Raw genomic sequence first — 22,874 nt, 5'->3', positions numbered from 1 at the left:
TGTAGCCGCTGGGGCAGCTAGGTGGTGCAATGAATAGAGCACTGGTCCTGGAGTCAGAAAGACCTGAGTTCAAATCTAGCCTCAGACACTTAACAATTACCTAGATGTGTGATGTTGGGCAAGTCATTTAACCCCACTGCCTAGAAAAAAATTTTTAAAAAACACGTAGCTGCCAATCTGAAGCACTGATAGAATTTCTTCATAGCTATATCACAGTCTGGTTTCCTCTCCTTGCTCCCTGCCCTTCACCAAAAAAAAAGACAGAGATATCAAACTCTTGAAGACAAAGTTTCATCAGATGGTCTTGCCATATTAACTATAGCTAATTTTAAAGAAATTGCTTATGTATTCTGAATCATGTCCCTTACCTGGAGGCAATGGATTCTTGTTTAGAGGTATACCACATTAGGATTTTGGAACTTCATCCTTCGGGTTTTGTGGTGGTGTTTTTTTTTTTTTTTAATAACCAGAAACATAATTATCTTAAACAATTATAACAAAAAAACCAGTTTGATTTAAATAGAACTATAGCACTAGATTGATATTTCATTTAGATTATTGTTCATGTAAAAACAACTTTTAAGTTCTTATTCTATGTGGTTATAATTCACCAGTGTTGTATCTTGTAGACAAGAGATTATTTTTAATTATTCTTAGAATAATTTTTTAAAATTTGGCAATATATATTTTCAGAATCAATTTTTTTAAGTTTTTTTTTTCAAGGCAGTGGGGAAGTGGCTTGCCCAAGGCCACACAGCTAGGTAATTATTTAAGTGTCTGAGGCCGGATTTGAACTCAGGTACTCCTGACTCCAGGGCCAGTGCTCCCATCTACTGCACCACCTAGCCGCCCCCAGAATCAATTTTCAATCATTGTTTATGATTAAATTACTGATATCATACAACTTTGGCTATTTGAGTTGTATATTTTTTAACTTAACAAGATTAGGCCTGGTCCAGTTTTGTTATAATTTGTGTAGCTTGGTAAAGAATTTCTAAATAAGAGGGGAATACTATCCATGAGATGAGACCATAAAAAAATATATTGTGGAATAAGCTGATATATCTAGGATTGTAGGTTTGTAGCTTACATTTGAAAGGGAACTTTGAAATCATCTAGTCCAACAACTTCATTTTATAAAGGAAGAACCTGAGAAAAGTAGTTTTTCTGTTGAATAATATGTCCATGTTTATTTTAACTAGTACTTATTACCTGCTCTTGATCCATGTGAGTGGGCTTAAACAATTAATAGTTGGAAAATTGAAAGATTGGGGACTTGCCTCATATCAGGCAGATATTAAGTGGTGCAACTGCACCTGGTATTTAAACCCAGTTCTTCTGACTTCAAATGCAAGGCCCTTCCTTTGCTCACATGCTACATATAATTCTCACTATATTAAAGCAGTAGCAAGAACCTTTCACACAATACAGATGAACTGGAGATACTCTTAACAAATTAAGTTGTGGTCTTTGCTTTAAATAGGCAATAGATATTGAAAAAGATATAGAATGACTTTCATTGTTTTATAGAACTTTGCACTTCTGTAAAATCTATACTTTGCAAATTATGGTATAAATCATTTAGGGTTTTATCAAGCATTTTTGGTGTTTGACCCAGGACCATTTTATGCCTATAGATAACCCTGAATGATTGCCAAATTAATGAGATATTCATTGAATTATACTTAGTATGGTAGGAAAAACTCTAAACATTTTGCCTGTGCTTTAAAAGGACAATGGCTGTGGGATAACTCCTAGATGAAAAATAGTGATTTAATTGGTGTCATGACTAGCCCACGTTCTTGCAAAGTTAAGTGGAAGAACAACTTAATGTTAAGAAAGATATTTCCTCATCCAATATTTATTGCTGATCTTTCCTTCTATAATAAAGAGATGGTTTACCATTCCTATTGGAATAGAAATAATTCGTGTGTGTGTGTGTGTGTGTGTATACACACATATATAATATAACAATGTACATATGTATGAAAATATAGAAAATAATTATATTTATGTTTGTGTATATATACACACAAATTATGATACAAGAGTTTATCATAGTTCAAAGTTTGATCCTTTTGTGAGTACATTTTGGTATGTTTTATTAGGAAAATACATCTGTTAATAGAAATTGGAGAATTGAAGGCCTTTCTGTATGATAAAGAAAAAGATAAGACATGAACAGATGTTAAAGGCACACTAACATTTGTTATCATGTTCTGTTTCCAGATAGACAGGAAGTAATGAAAGGCTGTTTATCTTTAGTTGTCCTCTGTTGTAGTTGGACTTGAAATTTATGAATTTGTTTTCTCCTATACAACTATGGACTTGTTGATTTTCAGCCCCAAATTATTGAGTTCATTATGTTTGTTAGTGTCTAGTCTATAATCTTTAATGACAGAAATGTGGCTTAATTATACTTTATCTGCCTGAAGGCAGATTGAACTGATTGCTTGAGGGTCTGTCGAGTTTTGAGAACTACTCAGGAGTCTGTACTTATACCTCTGAATATCACCAACCCTGAAATGTTTATTTTCTTTATTGTTACTGTTGTAATCTTGAAAACAAACTGTTAAAAACATACTCTTGCGGCATATGGCCATCTTATTTATTTATAAGCAATAATAGAATGTAATATGACATATGAGAATGATGATACTCTCTGCATGGAAAAGTAGTTTTTCTCTTGAATAATATGTCCATGTTTATTTAGCTAGTACTTATTAGCTGCTCTTGATCGAAGTGAGTGGGCATAAACAGTAGTTTGAAAACTGAAAGCACTTTAAAAATTCCATATAAGCAAGTAATATACTTTTAAAATTACCTAGGTTAAGTAATGTTTTAAATGATGTGGGCCTGATTTTATTCAAGCAAAAAATAAATTGGCATAAACTTATTAGTAGTTGTATTCAGAATGTATGACATAGAAAAATGAGTTTAATTATTTGATAGAATTTTAATTCAGGTTTCTAAATAATGCCAAATGTTTTCTTGTTTCTTGACAGACGTGATTCTAAGGCAAGTCTTTAGATTTGTACCTGTCAGTATAGCACCTTTAAATTCTACAAAATAACAGGAAATGGTATTATAGGAAAGCTATAATGTCCTAATTAATATAATAATTATCTTCAGATAATGTACATCTAGTGAGAATGGAGGTCATCTGCTATCATTTTAAGTAAGTTAGTTGGTAAGGGTTTTTCTGAAATCTTATTTTTTAGTTATTTTGGGAATAGTATATTAGTATTTCTTCACCTCTCTGATATATATCCAGTTTTTATACAAACTAGCTGAATTTTCTCATTGTTCAAATAAAGTCAGTAAAAGTAGCTTGTTTAAGGTGGAGATTTGGAGCTGTAAATTCAAAATGGCCAGATTGTATTAATTGTTAAAGTAATCTGCTGTATAGAAAACTAAAACAGCAACTTTGAATATTTAGATAATTGCATGTAAGAATAAGCCCTTCAAATTTTTTTAAAAAATTGGAGACTTAATTGTATATTTTAGATTACTATTTAAAGTTAAAACCTCACCTAAAGGTTTTCATTTTTGAAATGTTATTTCTGAGTCTTGAGTAGAGTATATAGTCATCCTGTCTTGATTTAATGTAAAAAATTAGTTTCATTTAGAATTTAGGCTTAAAGAATATTTTTTTCTTTCATATAGCTGTGTAACCATATTGCTTCTGGCAAGAAGTGCCAGTATGTTGGAAATTGTTCCTTTGCACATAGTCCTGAGGAGAGAGAAGTTTGGACTTACATGAAAGAGAATGGAAGTGAGTAAAAATTAAATTTTTAATAATATAATGTCAGCACTAAGGTTTTATTTCATCTAAGTTTTTTAAAATATGCTGCCCTCTTCTATAATATTGTAGTTTTTTTCCCTTTGCATATAGCAGGTTACTAATGTTTCTTCTTTGCTGCTATTAAGTGTCTGAGGCTGGATTTGAACTTGGGTATTCCTGAATCCAGGGCCGGTGCTCTATCCACTGTGCTACCTACCTGCCCCCTACTTAAGTTTTTAAAAGACATCATTTTACCTGTAATGATCACCATTTAATTTTCATAATTAAATTCAACATATATTTACTGAACATTTACTTATTGAATAATACACTATGCTAAGTGCTGGGGATAAAAGCAGTGGCAAAAATAAACCCTTCTATTAGGATTTCATACGAATGTTTGAGAGAAAGCTCAGGCAGGATTTGAATATTTAACTACAAAAGCTGCAATTTTGAGTTGCAGCTCATCCTATTAAGAAAAAAAATTCCTCCAGTAAGTAGATAGGATTTTATCAAATACTGAAGACAAATAGTCTATATAGGCTACTATGTTCATGTCTTCTAAAATATGCTATTTCAATTCAATTCTCTTTGAATGCAAGAAAGTCCTAAAAAAATGAACATTTCCTTATTTATTTATTTATTTAGTTATTTGTTTGTTATCTATTGTTACAATAATCTTGTTGTGGGAGTAAACATAACAAAAAAAAAGTTAGAGAAACTTCAAGAATAGTGAGAGAGGGAAAAAAAGTGTACTTCAGGCTGTGTTCAGATTCCAACAACTCTCTGGGATGAGTTGCCTTCTTTATCATAAGTCCACTAGAGAAGTTGCTTCAATATCTTTTCCCACAGTTTCTATTACTAGCTGTATTTCCCTCCACTCTATTCCTCCCTACTCTCATTTATTTTATTCTCTCTCTCCTTTCATCCTGTCCCTGTTCAGAAGTGTGTTGTGTCTGAATACCTTCTCCCAAGATCCCTCTTCCATCACCTCCCCCCTCCCTCCCCCCATTCCCCCTTATCCCATTCCTTTCCTCTCATTTTTCTCTAAAGTAAGAAAGATTTCTGTATTATTAAGTGTGTGTTATTTCCTCTCTGAGCCATTTCTGATGAGAATGAAGTCTCACTTATTCCCCCTTGCTTTCCCCCATTCCAGTTCATTACAAAAGATTTTTCTTGACTCATGTGAAATATTTTACCCCCTTTTTCTTTTCCTTTCTCTTCCCAGTACTTTCCTTTATCACCCATCGACTCCCTCTTTTTACTATACTGTACCATTATATTCATGTCCTTCCTGTGCCTTGTCTATATATATATACTTCTTCTAACTGCTCTTATAATTGAGGAAGTTCCTATGAGTTATCAGTATCTTCTTCCCATGCAGGAGTACAAACAGTTCAACATCATTAAGTTCCTCATAGTCCTTGTCCACACCTTCTAGGTTTCACCTGAGTCCTGTACTTGGAGATCAAATTTTCTGTTCAGCTCTGGTTGTTTCAATAGGAAAGTTTGAAAGGTCCCCTGTTTAATTGAAAATCCATCTTTTCCCCTGAAAGAGGATGTTCAGTTTGCTGGGCAGTTGATTCTCAGTTGTAAACAAAGATCTTTTGCCTTCCAGAATATCGTATTCCAAGCCCTATGGGTCCTTAATGTAGATCCTGCCAGATCTTGTGTAGTCTGACTATAGAGCCCTGGTAGTTGAATTGTTTGTTTCTGGCAGCTTTTAGTATTTTCCCTTTGACTTGGGAGTTTTGGAATTTGGCTATAATATTCCTGGATGCTTTTCTTTTGGGATCTCTCTCTCTCTCTCTCTCTCTCTCTCTCTCTCTCTCTCTTTTTTAGGTTTTTTTGCAAGGCAGATGGGGTTCAGTGACTTGCCCAAGGCCACAGAGCTAGGTAATTATTAAGTGTCTGAGACCGGATTTGAACCCAGGTATTCCCTGACTCCAGGGCTGGTGCTTTATCCACTGCACCACCTAGCCACCCCTGGGATCTCTTTCAGGAGGTGATTGGTTCTTTCAATTTCTATTTTACCCTTTGCTTCTAGGATCTCAGGGCAATTTTGCTTTATTATTTCCTGGAAAATGAAGTCTAGGCTCTTTTCCTGGTCATGGTTTTCAGGTATCCCAATAACTTTTAACTTATCTCTCCTGAGTCATGTTTTTGTGATCAGTTGTTTATCCAGTGAGATATTTCACATTTTCTTCTAATTTTTGTGGGGTTTTTTTGAGTTAGTTTTATTTCTTTCTGATTTCTTGCAAAGTCATCAGCTTCCTTTAGTTCCATTCTGCATTTGAAAGAATTATTTTCTTCAGAGCTTTTATAATCTCCTTTTCTAGCTGACCAATTCTGCTTTTTTAAGGCATTCTTCTCCTCATTTGCCTTTTTTGTTGCTTTTTTCATTTGGCCTAAACTGGTTTGTAACATTATTTTCTTATTCTTTTTTGTATTTCTTTCACCAAGCTCTGTTGACCTGGTTTTCATAATTTATCTGCATCACTCTCATTTCTCGCCCTAATTTTTCCTCTTATCTCCCTTAATTGCTTTTCAAAGTCTTTTTTGAGCTCATCCATAGCCTGAACCCATTTTCTCTTTTCTCTTGGAGGTTTTGGATAGAGAAGCTTCATCTTTGTCATCTTCTGAGTATGTATTTGGTCCTCCATGGGACCAAAATAATTTTCTATGGTCAGATTATTCTTTTTCTGTTGTTTGCTCATTTCCTCAGCCTATGACTGATTTACCGCACTTCCAAGACTTTGGGGAGTTTGGGGGACAATCCACAAGGACCTTCATTCTTCCAAGGTTTTATGAGAGGCTCTGACTGCTCTCTTGCCTGTACTCTGGGATGTAGATGACCACAGGCCCTCCCCTCTGCCCTAGAGCTGTGAGGAGAGTCCCGGCTTGACTATGGTAGTATGGGAGCCCAAACTGCAACCTGGATCTGAGTGTGGGCAAACAGCATAGTCCTCATCCAGGGAGAGCAGAGAGACCTCTGCAGTCTCCCCTGACTCCCTTACTGTCTGTGAGCTCTGGAAGTGCTGGGTGGCTCTGCTGATTCCTGCTGCAGGTTCTCACTGCAGGGCTACTCTGAGGTTGGTGCTCCACTCTAGTGTGGCAGAGTTCTCTCACCATTCCCTCCAGCTGTCTCTGGTGATCCCTGGGCCAAGAGGTGTGGAAACTGTCCCCTGTGCCACAGACCCAGGCACTCGGCCCAAGTACGGTGCGCTACAGCTGCAGCTCTTTTCAAACCCCTAGATCCAGTGAAACAGACCTTTCTTGTGGAACCTTCAAGTTGTCTTGGACTGGGAAATTGTATCACTCCAGTCTTTCTGTTGGTTCTGCCCCTCCAAATTTTGGTTAGAGTTATAATTTGATGACTTTTGGAGTTTTTTGGGGGAATGAGTTTCTGGTAATTCCTGCCTTCACACTGCCTCACGAACATCTCTTTTTGAGGAAGAAAGTACATTCTGACCTCTTTTGTCTAAAAGAAAGGATTTACTAAGTAAAGATAAAAATCAAATTCTAGATCTTACCGAAGATACTTTTTCATATAGTTAAGAATCCTTATAATACTTCCTTCAGTTTTTAAGAAAAAAAAATCTATTCCTAGGCTGCCAGTGGACACCTAGGTAATTTACCTGAAGTCAGCAAGATCTGAGTTCAAATTTGGCCTCAGACAATCAGTAGCTTTGTGACCCTGGGCAAGTCACTTGACCCTTATTTGACTCCATTTATAAAAGGGAGGAGGAATTGGAGAAGGAAATGACAAACCATTCTACTATCTTTGTCAAGAAAATCCCATGAACAAAGTATGTTGGGCTCACTTCGAATCAGACATGATTGAATTGCTTAATGACAACCACAAATTTGGCTACTCTTAGTCTATCAAACCACTTGAAAATGATTCAATGAAACCAGCTCATTGTCACCAGATCTTATAGATTTTTTGTAATAATGTCAAATATTTTTTACCAAAGAAGGAACTTTCAGCTGCTGCTCAAGATCATTACCCATGATTATGTCGTTATAAAGTGCATTCTAGCTTTTGGTCCTTTCTGGGAATATTTATTTGATTCTTGGACTTTAGAATCTTGATCGTAATTGTAATATATTTCTTATCTTTATAAGTCAAGTATCATTACAAACCATGTTAAGTAAATTTGCATAGGTATGGTGGTGACAAGAGCTTTTAATATCAACAAATATGATAAAGTGCTAAATTGTCACTTATGATAGTACCTCCTGATATATTTTTTTTAAAGTCCATTTAATTATAGAAGAGTATCTTGCAAATGCAAGGATGATCTATAACTCAGGAAGCTGACTTTTGAAGTTCTGAAAGGCTTAGATTTTGGATCTTAGATTTTCAGAAATTTTTTTTTAATATTTTATTTTTTCCAACTACATGCAAAGATAGTTTTTAGCAATTGTTTTTGGTAAGGTTTTGAGTTTCATAGTTTTCTCCTTTCCCTCCCTCTTCTGCTGACAGCAATCTAATATAGGTTATACATGTATAACTATTTTAAAGATATCCGTATTAATCTTGAAGTGAAAAAAAGAATCAAAAAGGGAAAAAGCAGGAAAGGAAAAAACCATAATATATAAAACAAATTTTTAAAAAATGAGAATAGTATACTTTGGTCTGCATTCAGACTTCATAGTTCCTTGTCTGGGTGTGGATGGTTTTTTCCATCACAAATCCTTTAGAATTGGAGTACTCAGATGAACAAGTCCAACATAATTGATAATCACACAGTATTACTGATCATCACACAATATTGCTGTTAGTGTATATAACATTCTCCTGGTTTCCCCATTTTTATTCAGCATCAGTTCATGCTTGTCTTTTCAGACCTCTGAAGTCTGGCCACTCATGATTTCTTACAGAACAATAGTACTCCATCTTATTCATATGTCATAACTTGTTCAGCCATTCCTCAGTTGATGGGCTTGCCTTCAATTTCCAAATCTTTCTCCAAACAGAGCTGCTATAAATATTTTTATACATGTAGGGTTTTTTATCCTATTGTGATCTCTTTGGGAGACAGACCCAGTAGTGGTATTGCTGTGTTAAAGGGTATGCAGAGTTTTATGCCATTTGAGAATAGCTCCAAATTGCTCTCTTACTTTATGTCTCCACCATCAATGCATTAGTGTCCCAGTTTTCCCACATCCCCTCCAACATTAATCATTTAACTTTTCAGTCATACTGACCATTCTGATAGGTGTAAGGTGGTACCTCAGAGTTATTTTAATTTGTATTTCTCTAATCAATGATTTTTTTCATTTTTTTCAGATGATTATCAGATTTGTTTTTAAGTTTAACTTATTTACTATTTTGTATTTATACATTTCTAAATGTATTATCAATTCTTTTGCTTTTCTGTTGTTATATGCTTACATTTGCATTTTTCCACTGTGGTATAATTGTTGAATTTTTTTTTTCTTCAGTACAAGATATGGAGCAATTTTATGATATTTGGCTTAAGAGTCAAAAACCTGAAAAAACTGATGATGTAGCTGGCCAGTCAAACAAAGAAAATGGGAAACAAATTCATATGCCAACAGATTATGCTGAAATTACTGTAAGAACTATTTAATAATCATAAACTTTTTAAGTGTTTTGCTAGTCTGAATCTGTGATTTCATTTATATGAAGAACTTCTAGTATGACAACTTTTTTCACCAAAAAACAAAAAAAGAAATCACTATTTCATCTATAACCTACTGTCTTGCAGTGTTAATAGAGGGTGTGGAAAGGTTCCATGCTTTATTCATGTTCACATACACAGTTGGTCCATATTAGTGAAAACCAAGTCTTCCGTTTTACCTATTTCCTTATAAGTTGCTTAGTAATGAGAGACAGCATATAAAGAAAGTATTAATTTAATATAGTTTCAGTTTAAAATTATTTGCATTACTTTTAAATTGAAACAGATACATCTAGGATTGACAGAATTGGTAATATACTAGGTGAGCAATCAGGAGACTTTGGCTTCTAATATTACTGTTATTATATCTCTTTCCATTCACTTAATCTCTTTGATTCTTTAACTATAAAATTGTGGACAAACTATTACAGCACTTAAAATATAATTGCTGTATGACCCTTCCATTAAAGTCCTATTTGATGCCTCATTGTAGAAAGGAAGTAATCCTGGATTTCAAAGACTTTGTCCAGAGTACATAAGCTTGGCAGCTGGAAAGAATTCAAGTATTGGCATATAATTGACTCAGTTTATAACTAGTTAAGTTTGGTAAAGCTCATCCTCAGAAAGCTGGCCAAGATAGGACCATTTTTAAAAAATGTATTGGAGCACAGAAGGGTTGCTTGTAACCTGCATCAATGTATCTGCATTGATATAAATATAAGTCCATGAATATTGAAATATCATTAAAGTACTTCAATGATAGCTGAAAAGGATAGGAGTCAGAAAATCAAATTGTAGCATAAAAACTGATATGTATTTCTAGTGCCCATTTTTTTCTGCCTACTTTCAAATAAGAATGGCATTATTTTAAAATGGCATTATTGCTTGTTATCATGAATTTAATCTTTTCTGTCTTATTTTCTTAGAATCTTCCCTTTGTAATTCAGTCTTCCTGGGTGATATTTTTCTCTGTATCTAGTCAATTTAAAATTTTTTATTTTTTCCTCAGAGTGGCATTTTACATAACACCCCCCCCCCCCCCCCGTCTTCAGGGAATCATTTTTATTCTTTTTCTGGATGGTTGTGGGTAAATTGCACATTAAACGTTATATACTTTTAATCTTTGTTCCTCTCTATTATCTTTGTGACTATAATTGCTTGTTGAAGACTAGGAATTGACTTTCTTTTGTTGGAAGAAGTGTTTTGCTTTTGCCTGGATGCTTTGCACCCTCCTATTTCATGTCCTAAATTATTACTGTATATGGTATCAGTGATTTTTTACTGTTAATTGACTCATTTTAGAATGGAAAGGAGTATAGTAGATATTTCAATTGGACCTTACTAGGTGTCTAATTTATCAGTAACCAGTATAATCTATATAAGGGCATTTAAAATCCCTAAGTAGTCATCTAAAATTGACTAAGGTTGTGTTGGAGTAGGCAAAGTTCTTTAAGAACTGTTTCTTACTTTCCTTATTTGTAGTACCTTTTTTTAAATAGGATCCTATCTCAGACCATATATGTTTATAAATTGGAGGTGAAGTGGCAAGTAACTTCTAGACATATGTGTTAAAATGATTGAATATATATATATATCTTTCTAGGACATGCTTAAACTCATCTTGAGGGCTATTTAAGCTTTGATAATATATCTTACAGCATTTTTTCAAAAGTAACAGACTTTTCTTAATGCTCATAAAGCTTTAAGGAAAACATATTGGAGAGGCAGAGACTAGAACCAAATGCTTTAATTTATCATAGAAAGAAAAAAATTATTTCATTATCAAAGCTGATCACTTTTGCTTGGGATAATCCAATATAAATTTGAATGAATTTTTTCAGTACGTTTAAATTTTTAAAAATGATTTTTATGTTATTGAGTAATTTTAAATGGGTAATAACTTTAATTATTTTTATGTAAACAGGTAGACTTTCACTGCTGGTTGTGTGGGAAAAATTGTAACAGTGAGAAACAGTGGCAAGGTCACATTTCTTCAGAGAAGCACAAAGAGAAAGTTTTCCACACAGAAGATGACCAGTACTGCTGGCAGCACCGTTTCCCAACGGGATATTTTAGTATTTGTGATAGGTATGTAGGTTTTAAAATTTTAGACCTAAAATTATTCACCTCATAGTATCTTTTTAATTTTTAATTTTAATTAATAATTATAAAATTATAATTTGTAATTACTTATATATATTATATACTATATCCCTTTCCTCTCCCCTGTTCAACAAACCAACACTTGCCATAAAGATGAATTTTTTCTCCTCTCTCTTTATTAAACAAAAGTGACTTAATGTATCAGTTGAGTCTGATAGTTGATACGGTTTTTCCACATCCAGTCCCTCAGCAAAGGGAAGGAAATATATATTTTTTCCTCTTTTCTGGGCTAAGCCACCATTATAATTATGTAACATTTAGGTTTTTAAAATTCTTTCCATTTATATTGTTGTTAATATATATTTTTTTCCTGGTTCTGCTTACTTTACCTTGCACCAGTTCATTCATATATCTCTCCTGGCTTTTCTAAATTCTTCATAGTCATCATCTCTTTTTTTTAGCCACATAATATTCCATTACATAATTGTACCATATTTTATTTTGCTGTTCCTCAATTTATAGGCATTTTCCCATTTCTCTGCTACCAAAAAGCAATTATGTTATGAATATTTTGGTGTATATGTGTTCTATCTTTGATCTCCAGTATATGTTGAACCATGCAAAAGTTGAATCTGCTGAATGGTGCAGTGAATAGAGTGCTGCTCCTGAAGTCAGGAGGACCTCAGTTCAAATCTAACCTCAGACACAATAATAATTACCTAGCTGTGTGTGACCTTGAGCACTTAGCCCCCTTACCTTGCAAAAAAACAAACAAACAAAAAATGACTACTGGGGTCCAGCTAGGTGGTGCAGTAGATAGAGTAGCGGCTCTGGACTCAGGAGGACCTGAATTCAAATTCAGCCATCCTGCCTGAGACATTTAATAAATGCCTAGCTGTGTGACCTAGACAAGTCATTTAACCCCATTGCCTTCATTAAATAAAAATTTAAAGAAAGGGGGGGGGGCTGGACATTGTTCACTCTTTATTTTTAAAGCATAATTTCAAATTGCTTTCTAGAATGGATGGACTGATTCATAGTTCTCCCAATAATAATAAGCATTACGCACTAGTGCTGGGTACTAGAGCTACAAACAAAGAGAAACAGTTACTTATTACTTTTTTTGGTGAGACAGTGGGGTTGAATGACTTTCCCAAGATCACATAGTAAATGTCAAGTATCTGAGGCTGGATGTGAAATCAGATCCTCCTGACTCCAGGACCCTTGCTCTGTCCACTGCACCCCCCTAGCTGCCCCTGAGAAATGGTTACATACAACTTAAGGAGTTTATATTCTGTTACAGGAGACAGAAAAGACATCTGTAAGTATAACTAGAGCAAAATATATATGTGTGTTTGTGTGTATGTAGGGTAAATACAGAATAAAAATGAGTCAATTAAATAGCACTCTTGTAGTTGGAAGAATCAAGAAAAGTATCATAGAAAATGGTACTTGAATTAAATCTTTTTTTTATTTTAGGTTTTTGCAAGGCAAATGGGGTTAAGTGGCTTGCCCAAGGCCACACAGCTAGGTAATTATTAAGTGTCTGATACCAGATTTGAACCCAGGTACTCCTGACTCCAAGGCCTGTGCTTTATCCACTGTGCCACCTAGCCGCCCCCTTGAATTGAATCTTAAATGAAGTTGGGGATTCTGTGAGGCAATGAAGGAGTGTGTTACGGGCATGGAAATTAGTCAGTGGCAAAGCATGACATTTGGAGAAAGAATATAATATATGAAGTACAAACAGAAGTTTTTCTGGAGTATAAATTTCAGGAAGGATAATGAGGCTGAAAACAGGTGAGGATTAAATTGTGAAGTGCTTTAAAAATCCTTTAAAAACAAAGGAGTTTACTTTTGATTCAAAAGACAACAGGAAAACACTGGAATTTAGAAGGACAGTTTAATGATTAGTCAAACCTGTGCTTAAAGAAAATCACTTTGATAGCTGTGTAGAGGATGAATCAGAACTGGAGACTTGAGACATGGAAAGAACCATAGGAGTTCATTGAAATAGGTCAGGTGAAAGGGCCTGAGTTAAAGTGGTAACTGTTTAAGAAAAAGAGAAGGGATTGAATGCAAAAGATGTGAAGGTAGAAACATCGAGATTTGGTTACTCATTAAATATAGAGCAAGGAGTCAATGAAAATACTGAGATTATGAACCTGTGAAACTGTACTAGTGGTTGACCTTCCACAGAAATAGGGAGGTTCTGTAAATGTGGAGGTTTTGGGGGGGGAGGTAAGTTCTATTTAGACATAATGACTTTTCGATGAATTTGGAACATCCAATTTGAAATGTCTAATGGGTAATTGATGATATTGGACTGGATGGAGCTCAGGAGAGAGTTGGCCTGGATCTGTAGATCTGTTAGTTATTTGCATAGAAATGTCAAACACTTGGGAGCTAATGAGGTCACCAAGAATGTAAAACCAAAGACTGCCTCTCTAATTAAGCATTTCTGATTTTTGTTGTTTATGCTTATTTTTTAGATGTGAGGTAAAATATCAGAGATTTAGATTTTGAGGTTTTTTGCTATTTTATAGTGATTTAGGGAATAGTATTTTATGTGATTGTTAATTATTTGGAGAACTGTTCATATCCCTTCACCATTTATTCATTGGTGAATGGTTCTTGGTCTTATAACTTCATAGGAGCAACTAGGTGATACTGTGGATAGAGCACTGGGTCTGGAATCAGGAGGATCTGAGTTCAAATTTGGATCAGACCCTTAAGTATCTAATTGTATGATCTTGGGCAAGTCACAACCCAATTGCCTTGCAAAAACCAAAAAACTGATGAATATTAAGAACTGAAAAAATCTGGAACCATTTATATGAAGTAATTGATAATAGAGTGAAGCAGAACGAGCAAAACAATGTGCTCAATGACAATTGTAAACATAAAGAATAAAAATCCCAAACTGAACATGATGTAATTGTAGTGACTGACTTTAGCTTGACAGAAGAGTTCCTAAAAATATCCATTCCCCTTTGTAGAAGGAGACTATAATTTTATATAATACTGTCACACCTGGTGGATAGTTTTCTGAATTGTTTTTCTCCTCCTTTTTAATTTTTTTTTTTGTGTATGGGGTAGATTACTGGCTGGTGGAGGTGGAGAAGAGAGATATATATTAATTCTTTTGGTGCTGCAGCTTGTTATGTTGAAAAAATACATTAGTGTTGCAAGTTTTATTTATTTCTTAGTAGGTGATGAGGGTAGTTGGGAAGAAACTAACAAATTGCAACTATAATTAATCCCTTGTGAAAGTTGTTTTTGATCCAAATTTGGCACAAAATATACAGCCCTAGGATGAAAGGAAAAAACAAGAGTTCTTAATTAGGATGCCAGGAAATATAAGAGATTATCATTTTTTTGAGTGTTTTATTCTTTCCCATGTTTATCTGGAAGATTCTGTAGGATAAATTTATGTATTGCATAAAATATTTGCTGGGGTGACTATATAGAATTTCAAAAATTAGAATCTTACTGTAGTACACAATAGAAAATCTAAACTAAGTATTTCTATAAGTTTTTATTTCCCTAAGTATCTTTCAGTTTATATTATCAAATGAAGATCACAATAATTCTCAAGCAATTCATTTAACTTTTTGAGCATTGAGAATTTTTAAGATCAGTTAATTATAAATACTTATCTGATAATATATTAGAACTACAAATTGATTAAGTAAGTTTCAAGTATAAACTTCTCTTAATAGATATATGGCTGGTACTTGCACAGAAGGAAACACCTGTAAATTTGCCCATGGAAATGCTGAACTTCTTGAATGGCAAGAACGAAGAGATGTTCTAAAGATGAAGCTTAGCAAAGCAAGAAAAGACCACTTGATTGCACCAAATGATAATGACTTTGGAAAATATAGTTTTTTGTTTAAAGATTTAAACTAATACTTAAAGTGATATGTATGTTTCCTAATCAAAGCATCAACCTGAAAATTTCAAAGTATTCAAAAGCATGTAGCAGAGAAGCTGCAAGTTTTCTGCTTGTATTGGCATATATATTGTTCCTCCTGAACAACATTCTACAGTGGTAATGAAAATGGGGTGTTTAACAGATCTGGCTGAGCTGTCATAAAACCAGATGATAAAGTGACAGGCTGCCATAAAGTATACCAGATTTGCCAACTGTTGAACATAATTTTGGATGGAAGGTTGTTAGGGGGGAAAAGGATGAAGAAAAGGAAAACCTCTCTTGAGTTGGTCCTTAAGCTGAGACCTTTAAGGTAAGATAATAAATGTTCTGGAATAAGAAGAAAATGATGGATGAAATTCTTTAAGTGTTTTAATGGAAAGAGTTTGTTTAAAACAAAATAAAGTTTGCTACTTATCTGTATGTAGGTTGCTAAAAAAAGGATTTTCTTAATAAAAATTTTAAGCAAAATAACCATTTAACACTAGTATTTGTTGAATGGGGTATTTTTTCTCTATTTGTATGTTTCACTATCACTGAAAGAATCTTGAAAATGCACTAAGAAGTTTTGGAGAATTGATTGGCTGAGATTTTAATTTTTTTGGTCTTTGCTGTTAAATGATGATTTTGAAAGATTTTACTTGTATTGTTGGTATTGTGTATTGTATGGACCAATATTGCCTGTAATAAAACTTTATATAGATGCCTTTTGGGGGGGAGGGGGGCCAGTCCTTTTTAATGAAAGAAGTATTGATCAAACATTTTATTTTCCTGTTCAACATTAAGGTTCCTCAGTTTTTTTTTTTTGTAGTCAGGAAATTATGTACTAAATGCTTAAACATTTAGCAGCCTTTTTGAATGGGTACTTTTTCTTTTTCTGTATGCTTTACTTTTGGAATAAGAAATCTTCTGTGTTACTGACTTACATGCTATTTCTTATAATAGCTCTAGTGCTGTTGTTCTATGTTTTATCCTAAAAGGAATGCATGATGTCTTTTGAGGAGGTGAAACCCAGTTATTATGTCATCGTTAGCTTTGTCATAACGATTTATGAGGCCATCCTACTCACCCTATTTTAAAATAAAGCAGTAATGTAATTAAATAAACGACTTCTACTCACTGCTAAACTGCTTCTCTCTTCCTTTAAAAATAGATGATGCTAGGGGTGGCTAGGTGGCGCAGTGGATAAAGCACCGGCCCTGGAGTCAGGAGTACCTGGGTTCAAATCTGGCCTCAGACACTTAATAATTATCTAGCTGTGTGGCCTTGGGCAAGCCACTTAACCCTATTTGCCTTGCAAAAAAAAAAAAACCCTAAAAAAAAGATGCTTGTATGTAATTCATGTTTATGATTGGTTGTGTGTGGCTTTTTAGTGAATGTTTTAACCTTGATAGTTTTATCTTTCTGTCAGATTCCATTTTTAATTGAAAGATTAAAATTAATTGGGGGTACTGAGGAAAAGTTTCCAGCCCATGCTTTCTATTGAAATTGTTAACATAAATTCATTAGAACACCACTTATTCTTAAGACATATACAAATACACATACATATACAAATCTAACATTTTTCCACAGGCTGGATACAGAGGCAGATTTTTGCCAATGACTTTCAGAAATTGAGTGTGATATCATTGAGGTCTCATTTTGACATTTTCCATGAAGCATTTATATTTATATTTTCTGTGAGGGAAGTCTAGAAAGTGCTTTGAAATACGATTGGCCACATTTCTGTTCAATAAAACAGAATAATTTAGGTCAATCTGAAGCAGGATCAGTTGTGTAAGGAGTACTTTGATGGACCTAGAATCAAGAAAACCTGAATGCAAATATGGCTTCAACCCTACCTAGCTGTGTGACTTGTCAAGCCAACTTCTACTTGTTTCCTCATCTATAAAATGGGGATAATGGCAATTATCTCCTACAGTGGTTGTGAGGATCAAAGGAGACATTATGAAATGCTTTGCAGAACTTTAAATTCCTACATTATTACTGTCATTATTATTAGCTTTGTCCTCATTTTCATGATAAATACATGCCTCCCTGGTGAGCTGCAGAATATTTTCAGGCCAAAATGTTTCTATAGGAAGAAGTGATTTTTAATCATTAAGCAAAAAAATGATCTTTGGTGTCTTCAGAAAAACCTCTGGAACTGTTCTGTCATTCCAGGTTAGTGACCCTCTGCCTTTTGAGATTGCTGCCTCTCATTGTTCTCTTAAAAAAAATCTTGAGGGAATGTATAATTAAACTATGTTTGGTATTGGATTTATGAAAATGTGCCTTTATATTAAATATAGTCATAGTTATAATTTTAGTTATAACTCAGTTTCAATATTAGATTATCCATCAGACTCAAATCCTAGTTTTGCTGTTTCACAGCTGTGTCAAGTTACTTCTTTGGACCTCAGTTTCCTCATCTGTTTGGATGAGGGGGGATTCATGAGATTAGACTTCTGTGATCTCTTCCAGCTTTAAATTTTTGTCCTTCTGATCTATCTGTATATTTGTGATCTCAGTCATGTGGAGTACTCCTTTCACCAAGACAGAGTACAACCAAGCCAAGAACTCCTGTATTGTCCTCCAGTACCCATTTATAAATTTTGCTTACCTTTTTTCTAATTTTATATATCTTATTTTACATTGCTTCCCTTATATGCAGTTCATTGTAATATATTTTATTCATGCTTACTAGGTGTGTCTCCATTGTCCTTTTGAGAGACCCTCAACTTTAATATTATGTGGACTATGGTAGTTCCCACTGTAGCATAAAGTATCATTTGAAGAATAGTATGAAATAAGATGGGCGTTTGAAAATTGCATAGTTAACAGTATATTCTAAGATATAATTACATCTCCATCAACAATGGTAATAGGCAGGTGATAGTGTCAGTTATGAGGAATGAGATAAATTTGGATAGTTCAATGATTGGGGGGGGGGGATAATTACCAGTGAGCCTGGGAAAGAGAAATTAGAGCCATGGTATGTAGGACTTTTAAAGCTAAATTTTATATTTTATCCTAGAGGCATGGGCAAACCATTGAAATTAATTGAATAGGGGGATCACATGGTCAGATCTGTAATAGAATTTCCAGCTGTGGATAGCAGTGGTAAGATTTAAAGTAGGAAAACCAGTTAAGTAATAATATGGCTAACAGATGATGTGGGCCAGAAGCAAGGTGGTACCAATGTGAGGGGAGAAAAGCAGTCAAATTTGATAAATGTGAGAGATATGAAGATGGAAATAAGATTTTGCTAACTGGTGGATATGTGGGGGAAGTCCAACATACTGGATAGTGGTGCCTTGGACAGAAATAGGTTTGTTGTGTTCAGCTTTAGACTTTTAAGTTTCTAGCAATATATGAGAATAATACCTGCTCTGTTACCTTACAATAATAAGGGTTAGAAAATGCTTTAAAAAGTATGTTACAGCTAGGTGGTACAGTGGATAGAGCACCAGCTCTGGAGTCAGGAGGACCTGAGATCAAATTTGACCTCAGACACTTAATTTACCTAGCTGTGTGACCTTGGGCAAGTCATTTAAGCCCATTCCCCTGCAAAAAAATTTTAAACTGTATACACATGTTAATATTTTTGAAATCAGCAGATAAAACTATGTGAATCTTAAGACTTTTTGCTTTCTTTGTTAGTATATTGTAAAAATTCTGCATTTGTACTCCTTCAACTCCCCTTTCCCCCACCTCCATACTTGACTTGCTCTGGGCCCAAGAATACTTTACTTCATTTGCAAAATAGAAGTAAATACTTTTCTTCCTGGAAATTTAAGATGAGATGAAATAATGTGTATAAAAGGGTACCTTGTAATTTAAAAATGCTTTATAAATATGAATTGTTTCTGTTTAGAACCACAATACTTAGGCTTTTTCAGTGGAAGTTGAAATAAAGGCATCCTTTCTACTTAGTTACCATCTACTTTACCTTAATTTAGTAAATATATCACTACACTTGTGAGCAATGTAATCTTCAGCTTTTCAAAATCTATAAGCATTTCATTTGATCACATGACCTTTGTTTTTAACAATCAAATAGAATATACACGGAATAGAGAAAAATGGTGTCTGAATGCAGACCAAAGTCTTCTGTTATTCTTGCTGAATTTGCTTTTCTTTCTCATGTGTTTTTGTTCTGATTCTTTTTCAACATGACTAATATGGAAATATGTTAAACATGATTGAGCATGTATAACCTGTATCAGATCACTTGCTATCATTAGGGAGGATAAGAAGGCATGAAGGGAAGCAGAAAAAATGCAGAACTCAAAATCTTACAAAAAATGAGTGCTGGAATAAAGGGAAAAAAAGAAAATGCATGGAATAATTAAAGAGCATAGGAAGGTAGGGAATGGATTCAAGTCTGAGCTCTGTCAAGATTACTAACTGAATACAAAGTATTTTCATCTGTAAAAATGGGGGCCAGGGCTGGTTCTGCCTAAGAGCGCTTCTAAGGCCCTCTCAACTCTGACATTTTATGATTTTCAGTGGGTTTTTTTTTTTTTTTTGCGTGCGGATTCGAAACTACTGTGCTGTCTTATCTCAGGATTATTGAGAAATTCGTCAACCGGCCCTGTCTGGATTCTATTGTTTTTCCTCACAATATTTCATGATACCCACTTTCCCCAAACGTTCCTAATTCCAAGACTTTTTTATCCATCATCTGTTACCTAATAATATTTTAAAAACTACATTCTGGCATGCCTGAGGCCTAAGCCTATTTGCATTTCTTCGCCCCTCATTTATGCAAAGAAGGGCAAAGGGTGAGGAACGGTGCCACGTGTTAAATCGATTCCTTGGTGATCTGGGTCGGCTGTAAAATCCCTGCCCTGCTCTTGTGCCAGCTGCTCTCATCCCAGTGCCCCCGGGGCGCAGATGTGGCGGCGAGCCCAAGGCAAGGCGCGGCAGGTGCGAGGTGTCCCCGCCTGCAGCCGCGCGCCGCGCCCGGCCCGGCCCACCTTCAGCACCTGCGCCAGCTCCTTGCTTGTTCTCTCCAATGGTGCCCCACGCGGGGCGTCTCTGAGGTTTCTCGCGCCGGTGGGTTTATGGCATCACTTAGTGGCCCCCTTCGTTTGCAACCCCGGGAGCCGGGGCTCTAGACCCCGCGGCCTCCGGTTCCACCTTCCTCTCCCCAAGTCTTTCTTCAGGAAGCATCCGGGCACTTAAGAAGCGGAAGCCAAGCCGAGGGCGCGGCCTGCCTTCCGGGCCGCCCCGGCCTCGCGCTGAGACCGCCGCCTCCCGCCCTCCGGACCAGTCCCGCCCCGGGCCGGCCCCGCCCCGGCTCGCTGTGGGCAGGCGCAGTGGGAGCCGAGCCTGGGACACGCCGAGCCGCGCCTAGGCCGGAGCGCCGCTTCCGCGGCTGGGGGCGGGGCCCGGGCTCGGGGGCGGGGCGCCGGGGGCGGGGCCGGGCTTGGGTTTCCGTTGGGGCGGGGCCGGGGCCCGGGACGGCCGTGATGGCGGGGCTGACGTGGCGGCCCCGGGTTAGCGAGCGCTAGCCGCTGCGCGACAGGGGAGCGGAAGGCCGGGCTCGGCCCTCCCTGCCCGGCCCCAGGCGGCGGCGGCTGAGCTGTATAAAGCCGGCGGCGGGGAGAATGTAATGTCGTTATGCGGAGGCCGCGGTGGCGGCAGCGGCGACCAAGACGGCGGGGACGGCGGCGAGGGCTCCGAGGGCTCCGGCGGCGGCGGCGGCAGCGGCGGCTCCTCCGGCCCCGCGGGCCTCCTTTACCGGCGGCTGCGCGGCGCCTCCCTGATGGCCCGGCGGAGGCCCGAGCTGCTGTGCGGGCTGGTGGCGCTGGGGTGCGCGCTGCTCCTGGCCCTCAAGTTCACGTGCAGGTGAGGCCCGGGCCGGGGGCGGCCGGCCCCGAGGCCGCGCGAGCCGCGGAGACGGCGCCCATGCCGGCGGGCAGCCGCCCCCCCACCTGTGCCTCCCGGCTGGCCCTCCCCGCTGCCCGGCCCTCCTCGCCCTGGCCGCCCCGGCTTCCCCTTCCCATGCGCGCGCCTCCCCTGCCGCCGCCGGTGCCCTTGGCACTTGGCCTCCCCCCTCCCGCCCCCTCCCCTCCCCCTCCCTCCTGTTCGCAGTTGCCCCCTTCTCTTTCTCAGTATTGCCTGCGTCTTTTTCTCCACCCCACCCCAACCGTCCCCCTGCCTTTCCTTGCTCCTTCAGTCTGTCTATTCTCTCTGTGGTCCTTCTGTCTCGTACACACCTGTCATCCTAAATGAGAAAGACAACAGGGGCCCCCTTGTTCTTCCCTCTTCTCCTTGTCACCCTTCCCCTCATAAGATTACTATTCACTTAATTTCCCTTCTCTGAACTTTTCTTTCCATATGGTGAACTAAGACTTGGATGGAGGAAGTAAGGGGTTCTCAAGTCTGGGGAAGTAGAAATCCCGTCCTTTGTGTCCCAGGTTTCTTTGGTTATAGTGAGACTGTCAGACTTCAACTCAACTCTTGGTTTATGTACATTTGAGGTGTTTGTGGATGGTTTTCAGCGGGTGGGGTTGCTTCTCTATACTTTTTTTTCTGTGTCAAATACCAAGTATTCTTAGGTCCACTCTTGTCTCAACTATCATACCTTCAGTACCCACTGATTGGTTGCATATTCTTAGTCATTATATTCTAGACACTATACTTAACCCATGATTTTCAAAAAAAAATAAGGCAAAAACAGCCCCTGGGTTCAAGGATCTTACATTCTAGTGGGGAAGAAATGCAAATAACTAGGTACATACAAAATATATGGAAGGAAATCCAAGAGGAAAGACAGCAACTGTGGGTAGAGAATACAGGATACCAAGGAAGAACTCTTGAAAAAAGGTCAAATTTGAGCTAAGCCTTGAAGGAAACCAGGTTGCTTAACTTCTTTTTGCTTCCTATTGCCAAAAATGAGGTTTAAGAATGCTTGCCTCATTTGAACTAAGGCTTTATTTTGAAATAATCAAGTGCTGCTCATCGACTTTGAACTAAGAAGGTCTCAGATTCAAATCCTGAGAGCGAGGACTGGTATTTATATGATGTTGCACATATCACCTGACCTCTTTGGGTCTCGGGTTCATTTGTAAAATGAGGAAGGAGGACTTGATGGTACATGAGGTCCTTTCTAGGTCCTCCTATGAAAAGCACTTTGAAATAGGGAGAGGAAAGGTGCTATTTAGGTCTGAGTAATTATATCCTAACAGGCATGGTCTGTGTTTTAAAAAATGTATTGATGAGTAATCAGCAATTTTTATAATAAAAATCAAATAAACAAGTATTATGCTGGAAATAAGTTCACTGATGGCTTATTTGCCAGCATAATCCAGAAATACTATGTCCTGTACATCAAAATTGTTTAGGGAACTGAAGATCTTATTTAAACACTAATTAAATATACTTTAATGCACATACATATATCTTTTTT

General features: G+C 36.9%; 2 protein-coding genes across 2 annotated transcripts in view; both read left to right on the top strand.

The window, feature by feature from the left end:
* Positions 1-16,659, top strand: part of ZC3H7A (zinc finger CCCH-type containing 7A) — an 80,153-nt gene extending 63,494 nt beyond the window's left edge. The window contains exons 20-23 of the mRNA XM_074196414.1: positions 3,667-3,775; positions 9,236-9,369; positions 11,360-11,523; positions 15,261-16,659. Of these exons, the coding sequence (XP_074052515.1) occupies positions 3,667-3,775; positions 9,236-9,369; positions 11,360-11,523; positions 15,261-15,450 (597 nt within the window). The 3' untranslated portion in view covers positions 15,451-16,659. The remainder of the gene's footprint in view (positions 1-3,666; positions 3,776-9,235; positions 9,370-11,359; positions 11,524-15,260) is intronic.
* Positions 16,660-20,880: 4,221 nt separating this feature from the next.
* TXNDC11 (thioredoxin domain containing 11) overlaps positions 20,881-22,874 on the top strand; it is a 58,654-nt gene continuing 56,660 nt past the window's right edge. Inside the window, exon 1 of the mRNA XM_074196416.1 lies at positions 20,881-21,310. Coding sequence (XP_074052517.1) covers positions 21,075-21,310 — 236 coding nt within the window. The 5' untranslated portion in view covers positions 20,881-21,074. The remainder of the gene's footprint in view (positions 21,311-22,874) is intronic.

Source organism: Macrotis lagotis, chromosome 8, assembly GCF_037893015.1.
Source record: "Macrotis lagotis isolate mMagLag1 chromosome 8, bilby.v1.9.chrom.fasta, whole genome shotgun sequence".
Lineage (NCBI taxonomy): Eukaryota > Metazoa > Chordata > Mammalia > Peramelemorphia > Peramelidae > Macrotis > Macrotis lagotis.
The sequence above is the reverse complement of the archived record's forward strand: the minus strand, read 5'-3'. Positions and strand labels throughout refer to the sequence as shown.